This window comes from Salvelinus namaycush, chromosome 21 (genome assembly GCF_016432855.1).
Source record: "Salvelinus namaycush isolate Seneca chromosome 21, SaNama_1.0, whole genome shotgun sequence".
In the NCBI taxonomy this organism is placed as follows: Eukaryota; Metazoa; Chordata; class Actinopteri; order Salmoniformes; family Salmonidae; genus Salvelinus; species Salvelinus namaycush.
In genome coordinates, this window is record NC_052327.1 from 40127608 (window position 1) to 40153015 (window position 25408).

At 41.7% G+C, this 25408-nt stretch overlaps 1 protein-coding gene across 1 annotated transcript in view; it reads right to left on the minus strand.

Annotated features, from left to right (window-relative positions):
- Window positions 1-5135: 5135 nt before the first annotated feature.
- Window positions 5136-25408, minus strand: part of LOC120065905 (low-density lipoprotein receptor class A domain-containing protein 3-like) — a 75854-nt gene continuing 55581 nt past the window's right edge. Inside the window, exons 4-5 of the mRNA XM_039016949.1 lie at window positions 8714-9107; window positions 5136-8512 (exon numbers count right to left, since the gene is read on the minus strand). Of these exons, the coding sequence (XP_038872877.1) occupies window positions 8311-8512; window positions 8714-9107 (596 nt within the window). The 3' untranslated portion in view covers window positions 5136-8310. The remainder of the gene's footprint in view (window positions 8513-8713; window positions 9108-25408) is intronic.

Consider the following 25408-nt stretch of genomic DNA (forward strand, 5'->3'; position numbering starts at 1 on the left):
ACTACCACCACCACAATCATTACCACCACCATCATCACACTACCACCACCACAATCATTACCACCATCATCACTACCACCATCATCACCACCACCATCATCACCACCAGCATCATCACTACCACCATCATTACCACCAGCATCATCACACCACCACCACCACCACCACCACAATCATTACCACCACCATCATCACTACCACCATCCTCACACTACCACCACCACCACAATCGTTATCATTACCACCACCACCATCACACTACCACCACCACAATCATTACCACTACCATCATCACTACCACCATCATCACTACCACCATCATCACTACCACCATCATCACCACCACCATCATCACCACCAACATCATCACTACCACCATCATTACCACCAGCATCATCACACCACCACCACCACCACCACAATCATTACCACCACCATCATCACTACCACCATCCTCACACTACCACCACCACCACAATCGTTATCATTACCACCACCACCATCACACTACCACCACCACAATCATTACCACTACCATCATCACTACCACCATCATCACTACCACCATCATCACTACCACCATCATCACTACCACCATCATCCCTACCACCATCATCACTACCACCATCATCACTACCACCATCATTACCACCAGCATCATCACACCACCACCACCACCACCACAATCATTACCACCACCATCATCACTACCACCATCATCACACTACCACCACCACCACCACCACAATCATTATCATTACCACCACCACCATCACACTACCACCACCACAATCATTACCACTACCATCATTACCACTACCACCATCATCACTACCACCATCATCACTACCACCATCATCACTACCACCATCATCACCACCACCATCATCACCACCACCATCATCACTACCACCATCATTACCACCAACATCATCACACCACCACCACCACCACCACAATCATTACCACCACCATCATCACTACCACCATCCTCACACTACCACCACCACCACAATCGTTATCATTACCACCACCACCATCACACTACCACCACCACAATCATTACCACTACCATCATCACTACCACCATCATCACTACCACCATCATCACTACCACCATCATCACTACCACCATCATCACCACCACCATCATCACCACCACCATCATCACTACCACCATCATTACCACCAGCATCATCACACCACCACCACCACCACCACAATCATTACCACCACCATCATCACTACCACCATCCTCACACTACCACCACCACCACAATCGTTATCATTACCACCACCACCATCACACTACCACCACCACAATCATTACCACTACCATCATCACTACCACCATCATCACTACCACCATCATCACTACCACCATCATCACTACCACCATCATCACTACCACCATCATCACTACCACCATCATCCCTACCACCATCATCACTACCACCATCATCACTACCGCCATCATTACCACCAGCATCATCACACCACCACTACCACCATCATCACACTACCACCACCACCACCACCACAATCATTATCATTACCACCACCACCATCACACTACCACCACCACAATCATTACCACTACCATCATTACCACTACCACCATTACCACTACCATCATTACCACTACCACCATCATCACTACCACCATCATCACTACCACCATCATCACTACCACCATCATCACTACCACCAGCATCATCACACCACCACCACCACCACCACCACCACAATTATTACCACCACCATCACTACCACCATCATCACACTACCACCACCACCACAATCATTATCATTACCACCACCACCATCACACTACCACCACCACAATCATTACCACTACCATCATCACTACCACCATCATCACTACCACCATCATCACTACCACCATCATCACACTACCACCACCACCACAATCATTACCACCACCATCACACTACCACCACCACAATCATTACCACCACCATCATCACTACCACCATCATCACACTACCACCACCACCACCACCACAATTATTACCACCACCATCATCACTACCACCATCATCACTACCACCATCATCACTACCACCATCATCACTACCACCATCATTACCACCAGCATCATCACACCACCACCACTACCACCACCACCACAATCATTATCATTACCACCACCACCATCACACTACCACCACCACAATCATTACCACTACCATCATCACTACCACCATCATCACTACCACCATCATCACACTACCACCACCACCACCACAATCATTACCACCACCACCACCACCACCACCACCACCACAATTATTACCACCACCATCATCACTACCACCATCATCACTACCACCATCATCACACTACCACCACCACTATCATCACCCCCCATCCCCTAGCACACCACCTCCATCACCCAACCAACCCCAGCTCCGCCATCATACCCCGGGCCATTAAATCTGAGTTATGGGTTTGCTTTCATTTCCTTGGGGACTCAATGAAGGTCATCAACTCCAGATCACGGGCCACACTGAATCAACACTTCATCTGTGTCTCTGTGTGTTGCCACGCCGCCTCTCATTTCCCTGGGTAGCTATTGGATGGCCGCTCTCCTCCACACCAGCTGTCTGCTAGGCCTGGTCTGCCTAACCCTGATCTACAGATTACAAGGTCCTAGCCGAGATGGAGACACAGGACAGAGAGCGAGAGAGAGTGTCAGAGACAGAGAAGTCCTTTAATTAAGGCTTGTGTGGCTGGGTTGGGGCTACGCAAACAGGGTACCCCGCCATCAGTGTTTGGGTAGAGGGGAGAGAGAGGCAGAGGGTGAGAGAAGGGAGAGGGGGACAAAGAGTTAGACACAAGGACAAAGGGGAGAGGGGGACAGAAAGGGAATAGAGGGTAGAGAAGGGGGGCCAGGGAGTGGGGGAAATAGAAGATTAGGGACAGCCTGATTTAAAGATGTTATGATGCTATCTGTTGTGTCATAATGTGATGGGGAAAGAGGGGTGAGGAAGGCAAGGTGGGGGGCCTGGGTGTTCAAACAATACCTTAATAAGGAGGAATGGGTGACCGGCCCAAAGGCAATATACCCTTTCTCTATGACTTTACCATTTCATCAATGTTTTCTTCAAATTCAAACCCTTGACAAATATTTCATGCTTTTCCTCTTGTGCCCTGATATCGATCAAAGCATAGGTTAGGTTTAACACAGGTTAAAATATCAAAACAAACTCTGAACCAATGACATTAATTTGGGGACAGGTCGAAAAGCATTAAACATGTATGGTAATTTAGCTAGTTAGCTTGCACTTGCTAGCTAACGTTAATTTGTCCTATTTAGCTAGCTTGCTGTTGCTAGCTAATTTGTCCTGGGATATAAACATTGAGTTGTTATTTTACCTGAAATGCACAAGGATCTCTACACCCACAATTAATACACACATAAAACGGCCAACCGAATCGTTTCTAGTCATCTCTCCTCCTTACAGGCTTTTTCATCGTTTAAATTATATGGTGATCGCATCTAAACTTTCATTGTATTACCACGACTACCGGCAAAACAGTTCGTCTTTCTATCCCCCACGTGGGTATAACCAATGAGGAGATGGCACGTGGGTACCTGCTTCTATAAACCAATGAGGAGATGGCACGTGGGTACCTGCTTCTATAAACCAATGAGGAGATGGGAGAGGCAGGACTTGCAGCGCGATCTGCGTCAGAAATAGGAACGACATCTATTTTAGCCCTTGGTGTCGCAGACGCTCGTTGGCGCGCGCAAGCAGTGTGGGTGCAATAATTGAATAACATGGATTTCTAAATTTATTTTGCGACGCTCGCGTACGCGACGTGTCCGGTCTGGTCAGCATGTTAAGCAGCTGATTGGTCGGCCCCATCGCTGATTGGAGCTCTGGTCCTCCCTCACGTCAGGGGAAACAGCTGTCTCGTCAATTACCAACTCCTTCTCTAGCTTGATAAAAGCCAGTGTTCCTCCAACAGAGAGGAGAGCTTCTTCTTATGTCCTGTGTTGGTTAGCCGCTCCTTCAGAGGTATGTCAATAGGACTTAGTGTTTTTGGTTATTGAAATTGTCCATGTAAATTATTCTTTAATTTGTTCCCGGGGGGGAAGGGGAACTCACCTTGGGAGTGTTTAGTCAAGAGGCCTGCGGGCATACATAACCTGTTGTATTTACTCTTCCTATGTACACTAGGTAAGACCTGGGTGGAACACCCCCTATATTTTGGTTAGCGTGCCAGGTGGTACTAAATGTTAGGTAAGAAGTGGGAAGGAAGATAAGGTAGGAGAGGGGACTCTTTCATTTTTACTTATTTGCTTTGGTTCCGTCCAGCCCGTTTTCCCAACTTTACCGTGTTAAGGAATAATAAATTCCCTGTAAACGGTATTTTTCTCTGCCTCTGTCCTTCCCCGCACCTACGATCACAGACTTTTTCACTCCACGGTGAGTTGAGATGTAACAGGGTGTTGCTTTCCCTCCAAGAGGCGTATGTAACAATCATATTTTTTTTTAATGTGATTGTTTTCAGTTAAAATGGTCAGAAAGAAACAAATGGCTTGTTTGCAAAGAGCAATTTCTCAAGGACTGTCTGGGAGTGATGTAAATGGAGAGGGGAACACTGAAAACTATATTTTATTGGCAGAGAGGTTTGTAACTTCTTATTGGTCTAACTAATTACCGCCTGGTGACGTCTCCCATCTGACCAAAACTGAAATGTTAGCTCCTACATGATCATTTTTGCAATTTCAGTGTCGAAATATAAAACAGGAAAATCATGTTTTTAATAAGAGTTGTATGAACTAAGCATTCATCTCATGTTAGTCTCCAGTTTAATGAGAGCCTATAGGGAGAGTTAGCACAAACCTGCCCACACAACAGACATACACTGTAGAGGTGTAGACTTCAGACAAGTTGGTCATCTCAAACCCAGGCCAATTGTATGGAAAGAGGGACATCTGGTGGTAGGATAAGTGAACTGAATCCCAGGCACAACCATGTGAAATAAAACAACAATTACACTTTACATAGACTATGATGGGAAACAAATACTACATTTTATGAGAGAAAAACCCTTGACACATCTTTGAATCAGAAACACTTTATATTACTTTCAATGTACAGAATATATTTCATTAGAAACAAAAAGGTGGTGTCATAAATGATACAAACACGAAACAAGTCTCCAACAGGATGGAACAACAAGTCAGTAATCACTGTCACAAACCAAACGGATATAGTGACGTGAAAAGTGTAACAGTGTGTTGTAACTGAAACGCAACAGACCAGGGCTTTATTCATTAGTGCAAAACGTTTTGCAACGGAAAATAAACACTTTATTGGACAATTTCAGGTAGTCATCCCCGTTTCAGCCTGTTTGCTTCTGATGGTTCCTCGTGAATAAAACCCAGCTGTGAGCAGATTCATCCTGAGACTGAGTATCATTCTCCAGTTATCTAGTGATGAGCAGGATTTCCCCCTTTGTATAAGAGTAATACTACTCTTCATTCTCTAGTCAGCTAGGTATCTGAAACAAAACGAGGCACAAAACTGTTTTTGGATATGACTTTGGAGAGTAAGGCTTATCTTCTGGGTTTTATGGGGATGATGAGTGAAAATCTTTGGTTTCCAGGTTGTTTAATAATGCCACCAGCCTGATGACTGCTGGGGATATGGACAAAAGACAGGGGTACCATCCAAAGTAACACGTTTCATAGTTAAACATTATATTAGTTTAAAGTCTAAATATGCTGCTTTTAAATAAATCTCTCTCTCTCTCTCTCTCATACATGGTCACATGAAACCCTTGACAAGTTCTGAAATTAAATGACACGACAACCACAATACATATGCACAGATCCTTCAGATAGGCGTTTCACCAGTCAGTCAATGAATAATACTAGTTACTGGGCGGGCGGGCGGGTGGACAGACAGAGACAGAGAGACAATGACAGTCTTCTCTCTCACATCATCTGTACAGCCGAGACATCTGTTATGCAACTTACACATTTATAAACATACATGAATTGGGACACTTATAGAAAAAAAAGTGTCATTTTCTTCTTTATCCAAACAAACATTATTGGGTGAACATTATTGGGTGTCAATTGAATCGGTCAGATAGCTATGGTGCAAATTCAGAAAATAATCTGCATAATAGGAATGGCAGTTAGAGAATTTGGGATCCTATGAGTCAGTTGGAATCCTATCAGTAAGTGATTGAGTATGAATCAAAGAAATACAGTAAGAGAGACATTTGAACCAAGGCACTGTAGGTAAATCAGTCACTTCTAGAGCTCCATACAAAAATGCTTGTCTAACTTTATTTACACATGTTTATTTTAGTAAATATTTCCTTAACTCTTATTTTTCTTAAAACTGCATTGTTGGTTAAGGGCTTGTCAGTAAACATTTCATGGTAAGGCGCATGTGACAAATAAAATGTGATTTAATTTGATTTGCCTCAACAACCCAGTAAGGACATTGATCTCATACAATTCTGTTTAAATAAGCACTACAAAGGGTTAACATGTTAATATGTATGGAGTCAAAACTGTATATAATGAATGTATCTGAATGTAATTCATGGAGCAAAAAATACATTTTCTGATTGACATATCGCATTGATTGAAATACACCAATACTATGACCAACCATTTATGTGACTATCAACAATTTCAGTTTGTCAGGAAAAACATGGAGGCAGGTGGTACATGGTGCAGTCAGTAACACATAATTATGGAACCAAGGAGAAAATGGCTGATCTTTTTGTTCAGTGACTACATAAGAGCCAATTGAACAGCTTCTGTAATTAGTTACTGACTTGAATGATGTTTTTAACTTGAGGATCCCAAATGCTTATTTCAATCTACCCATTTGTGTTCCAAGGTACCAAGTGGAAGGGTCTTTGCTCCAGTCATAGGAGAAGCACTTTATGATGTATTCTCTATGGTTAGATATTCTAGCTGTGGGGATGTTCTCGTCATTTGTTTTCCTGCCAATAAAGTTACTACTGATGTATTTCTACACTTCCTCTTTATGCACTAATGAAAATGAATCCTTAAATTTATTTTTATCTTCCCTGCCAAAATGTTTGTCTTGTGCTCTCAGGCAGCAGAGTGTAACATTAATACACATGATAACACTAGTCAGACGAGAAGTTCAATCTGAACATTCTTCTCCTCTGCCAAAGAGTCTGGACAGATATAATATCAAAACAAACCAATATGGAGTGTCCTCATGGGCAGTAGAACATGACCTCAATAAACTTCTGTCAAACTAGACCCCGAGTGGGACAGTAGACAGTCGTTAAACTTATATTTGAGTGCTTTGAAAAGGTCCAGATACCCTGAAAACGAACTTGCTTTGGGACTTTAGTAGGAGTATTTTTTATCCAAACGTTATCTTCCTCAAATAATACTTCCATTTGAGTTCATGGCAAAACATGAATTACTTGTAAACCCAGCCATCATAAGTGCTCTATGACAGAGAAATACAGTTCTCCCTATGAAATGAAAGAGATGGCCAATGAGAACATTGAAGATTGAAGAGAACCAGCATTATGCAATATGGATGGGAGGAAAACCTGCCCCATATCCATGTGTCCACTACCCACATGTTTCTGTGGCTAGCTGGTTGTCCTAATGTGCTAAATTGTAACATTACAGATCTGACCCTGTATCTCTTTCACTATGTTTGCACAGCATATACATCTGCTACTGTAACACCATGTGACATTTGACCCTTTATGAGTACCACAAACAATGTTAGTTACTGTGAGTTCTACTACATTGTTAATGCATGACTGTACTATAAAGGTTGACCATCCATCTAGTCAACACAACCAAGCTACGGGATCTCGCACCAACCAGGGTCTTCACCAGTCCAACAGGAGATGCATAGTGTTGGGAGGCTGTGGTAGTTTTTATTTTGTCTTCAGAAGTTTAGACCCTTGAAGTTGTTAAGCACACTGAGAAATTCATTTATAACAAGCACTATATAGCCACAGATGAAATGCAATTGACTGATGATTGATTGATTGAATAAGTGAGCAACCCAGTCAGGGGATATGTAGATAAATCTCCAGCAGAGGGTGCCAGCATATAATAGCAATAATTCCAAGTGCCTTAGTCAGTTGTAGTTATCGGTAGACTAGAGCCTTGTCTCTCATTCTCACATTAGGCAGGACAATCCATTGGGTCTTCCCAAATTGAACAGCTCCTCTCTCTTCAGCCTTCCACAGCCCTGAGGCTGGGTATTGTAGTCCTATGTACATGCAGTCATCAGAGGAGGACTACAGCTAGTCCCACTCTTCTCTGGAGCTGAAGCTAGGCCAGGACAAGCTGGGGGCCACAGTTCTGGATGTGGGGGGCTCAGAGAGACGTGTGCTGGGCTGAGTGGAGGGCTCTGTGGGAACTTCGTACTGGGGCAGCTCTCCTTCTGACGGCAGCTCCCCGTCTGGGAGGTAGGGAGGCGGGGGAAGGTCGAACCAGGGAGGCCGGCTGGAGGCATGATGGAGAAGGAAAAATAGATACAGGAAGAAGATCACGCATAAATTAACAAATGATGCTCCGAAGTATTCTGAAATCAATTCTAGAGGCAGATCAATCCAAAAAACACATTTAAATAGGCAAAGCTACAGTTGGCAAAACAATTAGCCTCACGCTACTCCCTCCAGGACAGTACATTTACTGTATGTCTACCTGACATCCAGCACGGCCTGGGAGTAGGAGGGTGGCGTGTCCATGGACATGTCAGCAGGGTAGAGGGTCCTAGACAGCATCTGTAGCCCCTGTGGACCTGCACTGAACTGGGCTTCTGCAGACCGGGAGGTGGGGGAGAGGCCAGGGCCAGCTGGGTGGATGTGTCCCCGGTCTAGGATGACCACGCGGGATAGCAGCAGGGGCTGATGGTGGTGGTGGTGGTAGGAGGACCGGACCTCCCGGGGCAGCAGCACGCTGCGCTTCCTCTGGTGGTGCAGAACCAAGGCCAACAGCGCCACCACCAGGACAAAGATGACAGCGCTGCCGATTACTGCGTAGGTGATGCTGGGGTAGTTGCGGTAGTCCAGGGTTACAAAGTCCTGGCCTGGAGCTTCTGGAGGAAGGAGGGAAAATAGAATAAGAATGGTTAAGTTTTATGCTACTGTCATGTTTAATATTATAATGCCACATTCATAATTGTTGAGGAATTTCAGTTGTTCCCAGTGGAGAGAAGAGCAAGATCTAGCTCTAAGGGGGAAATTGGAGAAGCAAAAACTTTGCAGAGTTCAGGAACTTACAGTATCTGAGATGAAAACAGAAAGCAACACTACAGGGAAACTCTGATTACTGCTGTAGAGGAGAGAGCAACACACACACACTCTTGCTTGTCCGCACACACACACACCAGAAAGAGTAACAATTAGGAACTCACAGCTCAGGATGAAAAAGTGAATAGTTGGTGGTCAAAAACGGAACAGAGGGAGTTGCCACACTAATAAGGAGCACTGTGCCTTTTTATTCCAGGGGAGTGGAAGGAATGGCACTTAAACATTTCCTCTAATAGTACTGGCTGAGAATTTCAATCAGCTGCTGGGGGTGAGATAGGAGCCCAGTAAGGCATCCATATAAGGACTTACCGGTACGGAATCTTATTACGATTGACAGGTTCGGTATCCATATTAGGACTGACTGGTATGGCACCCATATTTGGAGTGGCGTAATGCTGCTTTGGTTTGCGGATTACTGCTCTGAGGCAGAGAGAAGAAATCACATTGACTGGCTAGATGAGAATCAAGACCAGTCCCAGTAAGGCTTATACATTTCTGTTACAGTCTGAACAAGACATTAAGGAGTAGGATTACTGGGGTCCTTAAAACTTCTTGTCAATAGGGGGGCGCTGTTTTCACTTTGGAAAAAATCGTGCCCAAATGAAACGGCCTCGTACTCTTTTCTAGATCATACAATATGCATATTATTATTACTATTGTATAGAAAACACTCAAGTTTCTAAAACTGTTTGAATTATATCTGTGAGTAAAACAGAACTCATTTTGCAGCAAACTTCCATACAGGAAGTGAAAAATCTGAAAACGAGGCTCTGTTTCAGGGCCTGCCTATTCAACTGGCTTTTATTTATCGATATGCATGCACTTCATACGCCTTCCACTAGACGTCAACAGGCAGTGGAAGGTGGAATGGGGTGTCTAGCTTGATCTGAGGCCGAACAAGAGCTTTTGGAGTGACAGGTCCGGAATTTTCTTTGTCTTAGAAGGCGGGCGGCGGAGCTCGACACTGTCTTCTGAAAAGCGTTCGGTTTACACAGCGAATATCTCCGGCTCTGATTTTATTTGATACATATGATAATAACATCATAAAGTAGGTTTTTTCAACCGAGTTTTATCAGTTTATTCAACGTTTATTGGGACTTTTGGAGTTTTCCGTTCTTTGCGCCAAGAGAGGATGGGAATGTTAGCAACCTTGGCTAGCATTGTGGCGCGAATTCGACAGAAGAAATGGACATTCTAAAACCAAACAACGATTTATTCTGGACCAAGGACTCCTTGTACAACATTCTGATGGAAGCTCAGCAAAAGTAAGAAAACATTTATGATGTTATTTCGTATTTCTGTGTAAAATGTTGAGTCCTATTCTCTGCCGTTTTGGTGAGCGCTGTCTCGCAATAACGCAAGCTGTATGTTATGGTAAAGTTATTTTTAAAAATCTAACACAGCGGTTGCATTAAGAACCAGTGTATCTTTCATTTGCCATACAACAAGTATTTTTATGTAAAGTTTATGATGAGTTCTTTGGTCAGATTAGGTGAGTGTCCAAAATATCTCCGGAGATTCTGGTGAATCGATGCCACGTATTCACAATGTATAATCAGGATTTGTAGCTCTAAATATGCACATTTTCGAACAAAACATAATTGTATTGTATAACATGATGTTATAAGACTGTCATCTGATGAATTTGTTCAAGGTTAGTGATGAATTTTATCTCTATTTTGTCGGTTTTGTGCAAGCAAATTTTTGAGGGGAGTAAATTGCGTTGTGTGTTTGGCTACTGTAGTGAGCTAATAGAAATATATATTGTGTTTTCGCTGTAAAACACTTAAAATCGGAAATTTGCTTTCACCCTCTGGAGAGCCTTGTGGTTGCGGACAGTGTAATTGTCGTACCAGGCGGTGAACAGCCCGACAGGATGCTCTAAATTGGGGAATGTGTAGAATTCTGTGAGGGTCTTAGGGGCCAAGCCAAATGTCTTCAGCCTCCTGAGGTTGAAGAGGTGCTGTTGCTCCTTCTTCACCACGCTGTCTGTGTGAAGGGACCAGTTCAGGTTGTCAGTGATGTGCACGTCCAGGAACTTAAATCTTTTCACCTTCTCTACTGCGGTCCCGTCGATGTGGATAGGGGTGCACTCTCTCTGCTGTCTCCTGAAGTCCACAATCAGCTCTTTCATTTTGTTGTCGTTGAGGGAGAGGTTATTTTCCTGGCACCACTCCCTGTAGGCCTACCACTGTTGTGTCGTCAGCAAACTTGATGATTGAGTTGGAGACGTGCATGGCCACGCAGTCATGGGTGAACAGAGAGTACAGAAGGGGGCTGAGCGTGCTGCCACTGTGGGGCCCCCGTGTTGAGGATCAGCGTGGCGGAGGTGTTCACCACTTGGGTCGGCCCATCAGGAAGTCAAGGATCCAGTTGCAAAGGGCGGGGTTCCCACCCAGGGCCCTGAGCTTAGTGATGAGCTTGGAGGACACTATGGTGTTGAAGGCTGAGCTGTAGTCGATAAAGAGCATTCTTACATAGGTATTTCTCTTGTCCAGATGGGATAGGCCAGTGTGCAGTGCAATGGCGATTGCATTGTCCTTTGATCTGCCGGGAAATGCGAATTACAATGCGAATTGTAGTGGGTCTAGGGTGTGGGGTAGGGTGGAGGTGATATGGTCCTTAAAAACCTCTTGACGCTAGGGGTCAGATTATTATTTTGTTTTTAAATAACGTTCCCAAGGTAAACGGACTATTTCTCAGGTCCAGATCGTAGAATATGCATATAATTTACAGATTAGGATAGAAAACACTCCAAAGTTTCCAAAACTGTCAAAATATTGTCTGTGAGTATAACAAAACTGATTCTGCAGGCGAAAACCTGAGAAAATCTAACCCGAAAGTGATTTTCTTTAAAAGAAATCTGTGTTTCCTGGCCCGTCTTTCTTCCATTTAAAGGGGTATTAACCAGATTCCTTTTCCAATGGCTTCCTCAGGCTGTGACCAGGCTTTAGACATAGTTTCAGGCTTTTATTTTGAAAAATGAGTGAGATTTTTCAAAACTAGTCAGGTGTCCTGTGATTAGTTCCTGCGCGCGAGAGGGGTAGCTCTCCATTTTATTTTTCTCTCTTATTGAATAGGTTACGGTCCGGTTGAAATATTATCGATTATGTTTGTTAAAAACAACCTGAGGATTGATTATAAAAAAACATTTGACATGTTTCTACGAACATTACGGATACTTTTTGGAATTTTCGTCGAACGGAACGAGGCTTTGGTTTTCTGAACATAACGCGCAACCCAAATGGCGTTTTTTTTGTTATAAAAGTAATATTTATCGAACAAAAATAACATTTGTTGTGTAACTGGGAGTCTTGTGAGTGCAAACATCTGAAGATTATCAAAGGTAAGCGATTAATTTTATTGCTTTTCTGACTTTCGTGAGCATGCTAATTTGGGGCTAGCTGTTGTAGCATTGATTGATACACTCACAAAAGCTTGGATTGCTTTCGCTGCAAAGCATATTTTCCAAATCTGACATGATAGGTGGATTAACAACAAGCTAAGCTGTGTTTTGGTATATTTCACTTGTGATTGCATGATTATGAATATTTTTAGTAATATTTTGCGCCCTGCAATTCAGCGGTTGTTTAGGAAAATGTTCCCGTAAAAGGGATCCGTAGCGCAGAGAAGTTAACCTCTCCAGGGTATGTGAGACGGTAGCGTCCCACCTCTTCAACAGCCAGTGAAACTGCAGGGCGCCAAATTCAAAACAACAGAAATCCCATAATTAAAATTCCTCAAACATACAAGTATTTCACACCATTTTAAAGATACACTTGTTGTAAATCCAGCCACAGTGTCCGATTTCAAAAAGGCTTTACGACGAAAGCACACCAAACGATTATGTTCGGTCAGAGCCAAGTCACAGAAAAACACAGCCATTTTTCCAGCCAAAGAGAGGATTCACAAAAAGCAGAAATATAGATTAAATTAATCACTAACCTTTGATGATCTTCATCAGATGACACTCATAGGACTTCATGTTACACAATACATGTATGTTTTGTTCGGTAAAGTTCATATTTTGTATCCAAAAATCTGAGTTTACATTGGCGCCTTACGTTCAGAAGTTCCTAAACATCCTTTGATTTTGCAGAGAGCCACATCAATTTACAGGAATACTCATAATAAACATTGCTAAAAGATACAACTGTTATGCATGGAATTTTAGATGCACTTCTCCTTAATGCAACCGCTGTGTCAGATTTCAAAAAAGCTTTACGAAAAAAGCAACCCATGCAATAATCTGAGTCGGCGCTCAGAGCCCAATCAAGACACAAATATATCCGCCATATTATGCAGTCAACAAAAATCATAAATAGCATTATAAATCTTCACTTACCTTTGCTGATCTTCGTTGGAATGCACTCCCAGGACTCCCACTTCCACAAGAAATGTTCGTTTTGTTCGGTAATGTCCATCATTTATGTCCAAATAGCTACTTTTGTTAGTGCGTTTGGTAAACAAATCAAAAGTCACGAAGCGCGTTCACTAAAAGCAGACGAAATGTCAAAAAGTTCCATAACAGTCAGTAGAAACATGTCAAACGATGTATTGAATCAATCTTTAGTATGTTTTTAACATAAATCTTAAATAATGTTCCAACCGGAGAATTCCATTGTCTTCCGAAGTGCGATGGAACAGAGCTCGCTCTCACGTGAACGCACATGGTCAGCGCATGTTCAGGTCATGATAGACCTTACTCATTCCCCTTCTCCTTCGGCCCCACTTCACAGTAGAAGCATCAGACAAGGTTAAGAAGACTGTTAACATCTAGTGGAAGGCTTAGGAAGTGTAACATTACCAATATCACATTGTATCTTCAATTGGAGCTGAGTTGAAAATCGACCAACCTCAGATTTGCCACTTCCTGGTTGGATTGTTTCTCAGGTTTTTGCCTGCCATATGAGTTCGGTTATACTCACAGACATCATTCAAACAGTTTTAGAAACTTCAGAGTGTTTTCTATCCAAATCTACTAATAATATACATATTCTATATTCTTTTATGGCTTTGTAGCAGGCCGTTTACTCTGGGCATGCTTTTCATCCGGACGTGAAATTACTGCCCCCTACCCCAAAGAAGTTAAGAATGGTCCATCACCTGAAGGACATCCAGCCATCTTGACACAACTGTGGGAAGCATTGGAGTCCCTGTGGAACGCTTTTGACACCTTGTAGAGTCCATCCCCCGACGGATTGAGGCTGTTCTGAGACGGGAGTATAGAGCACAGAGTATAGAGACTCTGCTAGAGGTGATGATGTCATCTGGGAAGGGGAAAAGCTACCCTATTAGTGGTAGCACAGCTCCTTCCTTTGTGTGAAGAATTTCACGGTATGTAAGGGGTTAAAACACAAGCAAGAGGCTTGGAGCAATCACACACACAGCGGGGGGTAGAGACAAGACACTACCTCCTTCCCCTGACAGCTAGGGAATTGCTGTAGAGTAAAAAATAAACCACCTCTTTCTTTCCCTTTTCTGTCTCTCTCTTTCTCTCACTCTCTTGCGACGAGTTTGTAAAACCCAGCAGGCATTCCAGTTAGGCCCTCTATTGCTAAAATCCCCAAATCCCAACCAGTTGTTTATGCGGGGGCATTATGAGTTCCCTTTGTCTGTGAACTCTGTGAAAGAGGCCATTGAGGCCTGGCGGGCGGGACTGGTGGCAGCGGTGGGATCCTTTTATCAGTTTTTTTATGAGGTAATTACTGTAATAATTTCTCTTTGTTTTGGACCTCTCTCTGCAGAGCTCGGTGCATAATGAATGGAACCAGTGAACTGAGGAAAAGAACAGCCAGGTCCGAGTAAATGAGCATAGTTCTAAGAGAGAAAAGAAACCCATAGCCCTCCTCCTCTCTCACTCTCTCTCACACAGACACACGCACACGCACACGCACACACACACACGCACACACACACACACACACACACACACACACACACACACACACACACACACACACACACACACACACACACAGTTTACCATCTATACAGCTGGAGATACTCTTGATGCAAGCTTTGTCCTCTGTTACAGTAGCTGAAGTGCTTTGAGAGGCTAGTTAATACACACGGGAAACTATTGAGTGTAAAAAAAACAAGCAGTTCTTGACGCAAACCGGTGCGCCTGGCACCTACTACCATACCCCGTTCAAAGGCACTTCAATCTTTGTCTTTCCCATTCACCCTCTGAATGGCACACATACACAATCTCACAGTCTCAATTTTCTCAAGGCTTAAAAATCCTTCTTTAACCTGTCTCCTCTCCTTCATCTACAATGACATCAATAAGGGATCATAGCTTTCAGCTGGATTCACCTGGTCAGTCTATGTCATGGAAAGCGCATGTGTTCTTAACTTCTCTAGGGTAGGGGGCACCATTGGGAATTTTGGATGAAAAGCGTGCCCAAATTAAACTGCCTGCTACTCAGTCATAAAAGCTAGAATATGCATATTTAGTTTGGATAGAAAACACTCTGAAGTTTCTAAAACTGTTTGAATGATGTCTGTGAGTATAACAGAACTCATATGGCAGGCAAAAACCTGAGAAAAAATCCAACCAGGAAGTGGGAAATCTGAGGTTTGTCGTTTTTCAACTCTTTTCCTATCAAATACACCGTGTCTATGGGGTCATATTGCACTTCCAAAGGCTTCCACTAGATGTCAACAGTCTTTAGAACCTTGTTTGAGGCTTCTACTGTGAAGTGGGGGCGAATGAGAGGGGAATGAGTCAGAGGTCTGCCAGAGAGCCACGAGCTGACCATGCGCCTTCACGTGAGAGTTAGCTTGCGTTCAATTGCATTTCTGAAGACAAAGGAATTCTCCGGTTGGAACATTATTGAAGATTTATGTTAAAAACATCCTAAAGATTGATTCTATACATCGTTTGACATGTTTCTACGGACTGTAACGGAACGTTTTGACTTTTCATCTGCACCTAGTGATCGCGCCTCATGTATTTTGATTACTGGGCTAAACGCGCTAACAAAAAGGAGGTATTTGGACATAAATGATGGACATTATCGAACAAAACAAACATTTATTGTGGAACTGGGATTCCTGGGAGTGAATTCCGATGAAGATCATCAAAGGTAAGTGAATATTTATAATGCTATTTCTGACTTCTGTTGACTACACAACATGGCGGATATCTGTTTGGGTTGTTTGGGCTCTGAGCGCTGTACTCAGATTATTGCATGGTGTGCTTTTTCCGGTAAGTAAAAAAAAAATCTGACACAGCGGTTGCATTAAGGAGAAGTGCATCTAAAATTCCTTGCATAACAGTTGTATCTTTTAGCAATGTTTATTATGAGTATTTCTGTGAATTGATGTGGCTCTCTGCAAAATCACCGGATGTTTTGGAACTACTGAACATAACGCACCAATGTAAACTCAGATTTTTGGATATAAATATGAACTTTACCGAACAAAACATACATGTATTGTGTAACATGAAGTCCTATGAGTGTCATCTGATGAAGATCATCAAAGGTTAGTGATTAATTTAATCTCTATTTCTGCTTTTTGTGAATCCTCTCTTTGGCTGGAAAAATGGCTGTGTTTTTCTGTGACTTGGCTCTGACCGAACATAATCGTTTGGTGTGCTTTCGTCGTAAAGCCTTTTTGAAATCGGACACTGTGGCTGGATTTACAACAAGTGTATCTTTAAAATGGTATGAAATACTTGTATGTTTGAGGAATTTTAATTATGGGATTTCTGTTGTTTTGAATTTGGCGCCCTGCAGTTTCACTGGCTGTTGACGAGGTGGGACGCTACCGTCCCACATACCCTAGTGAGTTACACTCAGTACACTCAGTGTATATTATACACTCAATACAATATACAGCCATCTCTCTCTCCCATTTCTCCTCAATTTATGTTTCCCTCTCTCTCTCCCTTTTCTCCTCCATGATTTTTCCCTCTCTCTCTATTGCTCATCCCATTATCTGCTGTCTGCATCCATCTCATTAGCTGTGCTGTGGAAGGAGAGAATTATAGGGAGAAAGGTCAGACAGAGACCAACAGGAGGAGAGAGAAGGATATGGAAGAGAGAGGGGCAGTTAGAGACAGAGGGAGAGAAATAGAAAGAAATATAGATCAAGATAATGCGAGAGTGAGAGGGAGGAAGAGAGGAAGAGACAGGAAGGAGAACCAGGGTGAAATACAAGATGAAAATAGAGATAGATAAAGTATAGAGACAGCGTAAGAGTAAGAGAGAGATTGATAAAGTATAGAGGACAGTGTAAGAGAAAGACAGAGAGATTGATAAAGTATAGAGACAGTGTAGGAGAAAGATGGAGAGGGAGGGATTGCAGGAGGTAGTCATGCCATTGTAAACCCTATTTCCCTCCTACAGCAGAGAGAGACTTTGACTATATACAGACTCAGTGAGCCTTGCTATTGAGAAAGGCCGCCGTAGGCAGACCTGGCTCTCAAGAGAAGACAGGCTATGTGCACACTGCCCACAAAATGAGGTGGAAACTGAGCTGCACTTCCTAACCTCCTGCCAAATGTATGACCATATTAGAGACACATCTTTCCATCAGATTACACAGATCCACAAAGAATTTGAAAACAAGCCCAATTTTGATAAAACTCCCATATCTAATGGGTGAAACATCACAGCAGCAAGATCTGTGACCTGTTGCCACAAGAAAAGGGCAACCAGTGAAGAACAAACACATATTGTAAATACAACCCATATTTATCTTTATGTATTTTCCCTTTTGTACTTTAACTATTGCACATCGTTACAACACTGTATATAGACATAATATTACACTTGAAATGTCTTTATTCTTTTGGAACTTCTGTGAGTGTAATGTTTACTGTTAATTTGTATTTTTTATTTCACTTTTGTTTATTATCTACTTCACTTGCTTTGGCAATGTTAACATATGTTTCCCATGCCAATAACGCCCTTGAATTGAACTGAATTGAGAGAGAGAGATCCATGCCCCCAGCCGCTGTGGCCAGGACCTCAAAATGACAGCAGGACATATTCCCAGGCCGTGAGCAGAGCAACAGGCCCAACCGCCACTATTGCACCCGCCCAAGCCCCATCCTGCAACCTAAGAGGTACGTATCAGATGCTCAACATGCTCTGCTCACACCTACTGTGATGGTCCGGGCCTAAACCACAGAAAAACAACACTAGACACTATGGAACACAAAGCTTTTACTATTCTAAACAAACAACAACGCGAAGAGTAATCTATCCAAAATGGAGATGTATGGATAAACCTCTTCTCCAATCTTTTTGTCTCTATAACAAAGAACAAACAGCAAAAACATATACATGAGTTAAATACACATCTTAGAATCAACTATTATAGACTACCAGAACCCATTGGATTCTCCAATTACATCGAATAAACTACAGGACAAAATACAAACCCTCCAACCCAAAAAGGCCTGTGGGGTTGATGGTATCCTAAATGAAACGATAAAATATACAGACCACAAATTCTAATTGGCCATACTTAAACTCTTTAACTCCATCCTCAGCTCTGGCATCTTCCCCAATATTTGGAACCAAGGACTGATCACCCCAATCCACAAAAGTGGAGACAGATTTGACCCCAATAACTACTGGGGGATATGCGTCAACAGCAACCTTGGGATAATACTCTGCATTATCATTAACAGCAGACTCGGACATTTCCTCAGTGAAAATAATGTACTGAGCAAATGTCAAATTGTCTTTTTGCCAAATTACCGTATGACAGAACACATATTCACCCTGCACACCCTAATTGACAAACAAACCAACCAAAACAAAAGACAAAGTCTTCTCCAGCTTTGTTGACTTCAAAAAAGCTTTCGATTTAATTTGTCATGAGGGTTTGCTATACAAATTGATGGAAAGTGGTGAAAAACCTACGACATTCTAAAATCCATGTACACAAACAACAAGTGTGCGGTCAAAATTGGCAAAAAACACACACATTTCTTTCCACAGTGCTGAGGGGTGAGACAGGGATGCAGGTTAAGCACCACCCTCTTCAACATATACTTCAATGAATTGGCGAGGGCACTAGAACAGTCTGCAGCACCAGGCCTCACCCTACTAGAATCTGAAGTCAAATGTCTACTGTTTGCTGATGAACTGGTGCTACTGTCCCCAACCAAGGAGGGCCTACAGCAGCACCTAGATCTTCTGAATGAATTCTGTCAGACCTGGGCCCTGACAATAAATCTCAGTAAGACAAAAATAATGGTGTTCCAAAAAAGGTCCAGTTGCCAGGATCACAAATACAAATTCCATCTAGACACCGTTGCCCTAGAGCACACAAAAAACGATACATACCTTGGCCTAAACATCAGCGCCACAGGTAACTTCCACAAAGCTGTGAATGATCTGAAAAACAAGGCAAGAAGGGTCTTCTATGCCATCAAAAGGAACATAAAATTCAACATACTAATTAGGATCTGGCTAAAAATACTTTAAATCAGTTACAGAACCCATTGCCCTTCATGCTTGTGAGATCTGGGGTCCACTCACCAACCAATAATTCACAAAATGGGACAAACACCAAATTGAGACTCTGGATGCAGAATTCTGCAAAAATATCCTCAGTTTACAACGTAAAACACCAACTAATGCATGCAGAGCAGAATTAGGCCGATACCCGCTAATATCAAAATCCAAAAAAGAGCCGTTAACTTTTTCATATGTGAGTTCCAAATATCTCTAATGGTTGCCCCAGCGTGAGTTGTTTTATGCAAGTGATGTCAGAATGCCCTCACTGTCGAAAATGTGATTATTACGCAACAGGACAGTTAACACGCACTGCCTGCTAATTATCTATAGGCTATGTTTCAACTTCTCCATTTCAAATTATTTTCCAACAAGTTGTGATTTCTAACAACAGTTTGAATTGAGGTGTGTTCCACATCTCATTAATTCACATAGAAGTAGCTCATTTCAGCATTGCGGACAATTTAGGTTTGAGGCTTTACTGAGCCGGACAAACTTCTCTCTTCCAAGAGAGCCAACACACTTCACCAATGTTTGCGCAGATCAAGTATGCAGACATTTGCGCAGTCTTGCACAAATTGTACAATTTTCTGGCTGGCGCTTGCATTGCCTTCCTTGTTGTTTTCTTTACAAATAATAGCTTTGGAAATGTGTGCGTTCCTTTCAAAGTAAGTTCCTGATTTTCTGTATATCGTGTTTACCGTTTTATTCACGTTTTGTAGTACCAGTTACAAAAAATGCATTCCGATTCTTGCATAGATTGTAATGGACACATATAATGTGTGTAAAATACTTTTTTGAAGGATATACTGATTATAATGAGCTAATGTTAAGCTATTTGACAACTACAGTTGAAGTCGGAAGTTTACATACACCTTGGCCAAATACATTTAAACTCAGTTTTTCACAAATCCTGACATTTAATCCTAGTAAAAATTCCCTGTTTTAGGCCAGTTAGGATCAACACTTTATTTTAAGAATGTGAAATAGTAAAGAGAATGATTTATTTCAGCTTTTATTTCTTTCATCACATTCCCAGTGGGTCAGAAGTTTACATACACTCAATTAGTATTTGGTAGCATTGCCTTTAAATTGTTTAACTTGGGTCAAACGTTCCGGGTAGCCTTCCACAAGCTTCCCACAATAAGTTGGGTGAATTTTGGCCCATTCCTTCTGACAGAGCTGGAGTAACTGAATCAGGTTTGTAGGCCTCCTTGCTCGCACATGCTTTTTCCGTTTTGCCCACATATTTTCTATAGGAATCAACTTTGGAAGTATGCTTGCGGTCATTGTCCATTTGGAAGACCCATTTGCGACCAAGTTTTAACTTCCTGAATGATGTCTTGAGATGTTGCTTTAATATATCCACATCATTTTTCTTCCTCCATGATGCCATCTATTTTGTGAAATGCACCAGTCCCTCCTGCAGCAAAGCACCCCCACAACATGATGCTGCCACCCCCGTGCTTCACGTTTGGGATGGTGTTTTTCGGCTTGCAAGCCTCCCCTTTTTCCTCCAAACATAATGATGGTCATTATGGCCAAACAGTTCTATTTTTGTTTCATCAGATCAGAGGATATTTCTCCAAAAAGTACGATATTTGTCCCCATGTGCAGTTGTAAACCGTAGTCTGGCTTTTTTATGGCGGTTTTGGAGCAGTGGCTTCTTCCTTGCTGAGCGTCCTTTCAGGTTATGTCAATATAGGACTAGTTTTACTGTGGATATAGATGTAGATACTTTTGTACCTGTTTCCTCCATCATCTTCACAAGGTCCTTTGCTGTTGTTCTGGGATTGATTTGCACTTTTAGCACCAAAGTACGTTCATCTCTAGGAGACAGAACGCGTCTCCTTCCTGAGCGGTATGACATCTGCGTGGTCCCATGGTGTTTATACTTGCGTACTTTTGTTTGTACAGATGAACATGGTACCTTCAAGTGTTCGGAAATTGCTCCCAAAGATTAACCAGACTTGTGGAAATCTACAATTCTTTTTCTGAGGTCTTGGCTGATTTCTTTTGATTTTCCCATGATGTCAAGCAAAGAGGCATTGAGTTTGAAGGTAGGCCTTGAAATAGATCCACAGATACACCTCCAATCGACTCAAATGATGTCTATTAGCCTACCAGAAGCTTCTAAAGCCATGACACATTTTTCTGGAATTTTCCAAACTGTTTAAAGGCATAGTCAACTTAGTGTATGTAAACTTCTGACCCATTGGAATTGTGATACAGTGAATTATAACGTGAAATAATCTGTCTGTGAACAATTATTGTAAAAATTACTTGTGTCATGCACAAAGTAGATGTCCTAACCAAGTTGCCAAAACTATAGTTTGTTAACAAGAATTTTGTGGAGTGGTTGAAAAATGAGTTTTAATGACTCCAACCTACGTGTATGTAAACTTCCGTCTTCAACTGTGTGTGTGGCACCATGTTTGTTGACATTATACAATTGCATTCTGGGTGTCACGTAAATGTCTGTCTGACCAAAGATGTTATAATGAGATGGAATGATTCACTCAACTTTCAGGTAAACTTCCGGAAGTTAATGAAGGGAAGTGAATGATGGTAGACGACACACCCCCTTCAACATGCATACTATAAACAGATCAAACTCATCTTGTCTCCTCTTATTATCTTAGGTTGATGCAAAAAACAAACATGGCCGCGCATAAACTGCTCATCTTTGGATTACTTCCGATTTGTAGAAAGTGTATTACTCAATTATTTCGATCAATGGTGAGCTCACCCATGATGTGATTAATTATAAATAGTAATTGCTATTAGCTAATTTATATCGTAGTTTCTGTCAGCCGAGAGTTATAAAAATATGACTGCTTGTGTTACGTCAATCTTTCCTTAGTTAGCGCTAGGACAAATGTAGCCTACATTTTGTGGTTTGGATGCTTGCCTCTTCTGGGAATGTCTGAACATTGCATCCAAAAATAAACTGGTCACATTCAGGACAAAACTTTGTAAGGACTGTGTTTTTGCTAAATGTTTCTGTGAAAAAACAGTGTGGCCAGCTCAAACGCTGATTGTTGCGTCAATCGGAACTGGACGTTCTAAATAAGCATTCTACTCACACCGGTTTGAGCATACGCTGCAGGGACCACTATGGAATGATCACACCCGTTTGTTGGTACATGTGAAAAGGTTAAATTGCATAACTACCTAAAAGGAAGCAATTCCCAAACCTTCTATAACAACGCAGTCACCTACAGAGAAAGGAACCTGGAGAAGAGCACCCTAAGCAAGCTGGTCCTGGGGCTCTGTTCACAAATAGACCCCACAGAGCCCCAGGACAGCAACACAATTAGACCCAACCAAATCAAAACAAAAAGATCATTACTTGACACATTGGAATGAATTTACAAAAAAAAAGCAAACTAGAATGCTATTTGGCCCTAAACAGAGAATACACAATGGCAGAATACCTGACCACAGTGACTGACTCAGTGAGCATAGCCTTGCTATTGAGAAAGGCCCCTGAAGGCAAACCTGGCTCTCAAGAGAAGACTGGCTATGTGCACACTGCCCACAAAATCAGGTGGAAACAGAGCTGCACTTCCTAACCTCCTGCCAAATGTATGACCATATTAGAGACACATATTTCCCTCAGATTACACAGACCCACAAAGAATTTGAAAACAAATCAAATTTTGATAAACTCCCTATTGGGTGAAATATCACAGTGTACAATCACAGCAAGATTTGTGACCTTTTGCCACAAGAAAAGGGCAACCAGTGAAGAACAAACACCATTGTAAATACAACCTATATTTATGTTTATTTATTTAACTATTTGCACATCATTACAACACTGTATATAGACATAGTATGACATTTTAAATGTCATTATTCTTTTGGAACTTTTGTGAGTGTAATGTTTACTGATAATTTTTAATTATTTATTTCACTTTTGTTTATGATCGATTTCACTTGTTTTGGCAATGTACACATATGATTCCCATGCCAATAAAGTCCCTTAAATTAAAATTTAAAATTGAGAGAGAGAGCGAGAGACCAACCAACCACGTCCTCTATGCTTATTGTTATTGTTAAATGTATGGTTATTTTGACCCTTGGTTATTGTTGTTACTGTTGTCCAATTGACAATATTTATTATTATTATTAATTATGTTAATATTGTAAATCTCCAAAGTAAGCTTTGGCAATATGTACATTGTTACGTCATGCCAATAAAGCACATTTTATTTAATTGAGAGAGAGAGAGAAACACGAGTGTGTTCTTGTCATTTCAACAGAGAGGTGGTGGTGTGGGAGGTAGATCCTTTGTGTCATCACAGTGTGTGTGTGTGTGTGTGTATAAAGGATGGAAACACACGTTCACACACCATGGGCAGAAACACACCGGTAGTTACAGTATGACACATAAACCTAAAATCAAAGCCTGAAACTAAAGTAACCTAGTTAATCTCTCTCTAACTCAAGGACCAGATGCATAGATAGGAGGCACAGACAGGAGAGTGAGACACAGTATTGGAGAATGCCTGATGTATTGAGTGACAAACAAACTGAGGGCCAACATTGTAACATAATAGCCTATTGAACATGCAGTGGTTACAGCGAGCAACCCTGAAACTCCTCTTTGTCTGATCATATCAAACTATGCAGCTACATCAATGGAACACTGCAGTTGGTTGCTGGGATACCAGGGCTTTTTTTGAAGCACATTCCTTTATCCTGATTAGACACCTGCCTGCGAGTATTCTAATGAGAAACATGAATGAGAATTGAGAGAAGAGAGAGAGAAAGAAAATAAAAGAGAAAGAGAAAAAAGTAGCACCTCATCCTAATTGCCCCTCTTTATAAAGCCTATCAACAAAAAGAGGGAGCTGGGAATACTGGAAGAGAAACATTTTCCCTGCTTATACTATAGGGGAGGAGGACAGCATCTATACAAATAATGATTCAGAACTTAATATATCCATTTAACTTCTTTGGGGTACCCCCCCCTTCTTCTCAATTTCCGCCTAAAGACATACCCTAATCTAACTGCCAGAAGCAAGGATATGCATATTCTTGGTATCATTTGAAAGGAAACACTCTGAATTTTGTGGAAATGTGAATTGAATGTAGGAGAATATAACACATTAGATCTGGTAGAAGAAAATACAAGAAAATAAACATACGTTTTCTGTTTTTTATTGTTGCTGCATCATCTTTCAAATGACCAAGAACAGCCAAACATACAGATAGGATGCTGTGGATGATTTGAATGAAGAACATAAGATGGCAACAATAGCTGAGCAAAGTTTTAGACATATAACTTCAAAAACGAGCGAGCTACATGACATTGAGCATGAAGTCACCCAGGTGTCCCACACAAATGTACCCAAATGTACCCAAGTGGCCGAATTGGTACAGTGATACATTTTGAAGGAAATAACTATATACAAAATACATAAATGCTATTCTAACACACCCCAAAAAATAAATATATATATATATATGAAAAAAATAATAAAATAAATAAATAATAATAAACGAACAAATAACAAGGGTAACTATTTACACATTTTCTATTTACAATATTGTGAAGACCCTCAGTCCTCTACACAATATTGTGCTGCTGGTGCCAT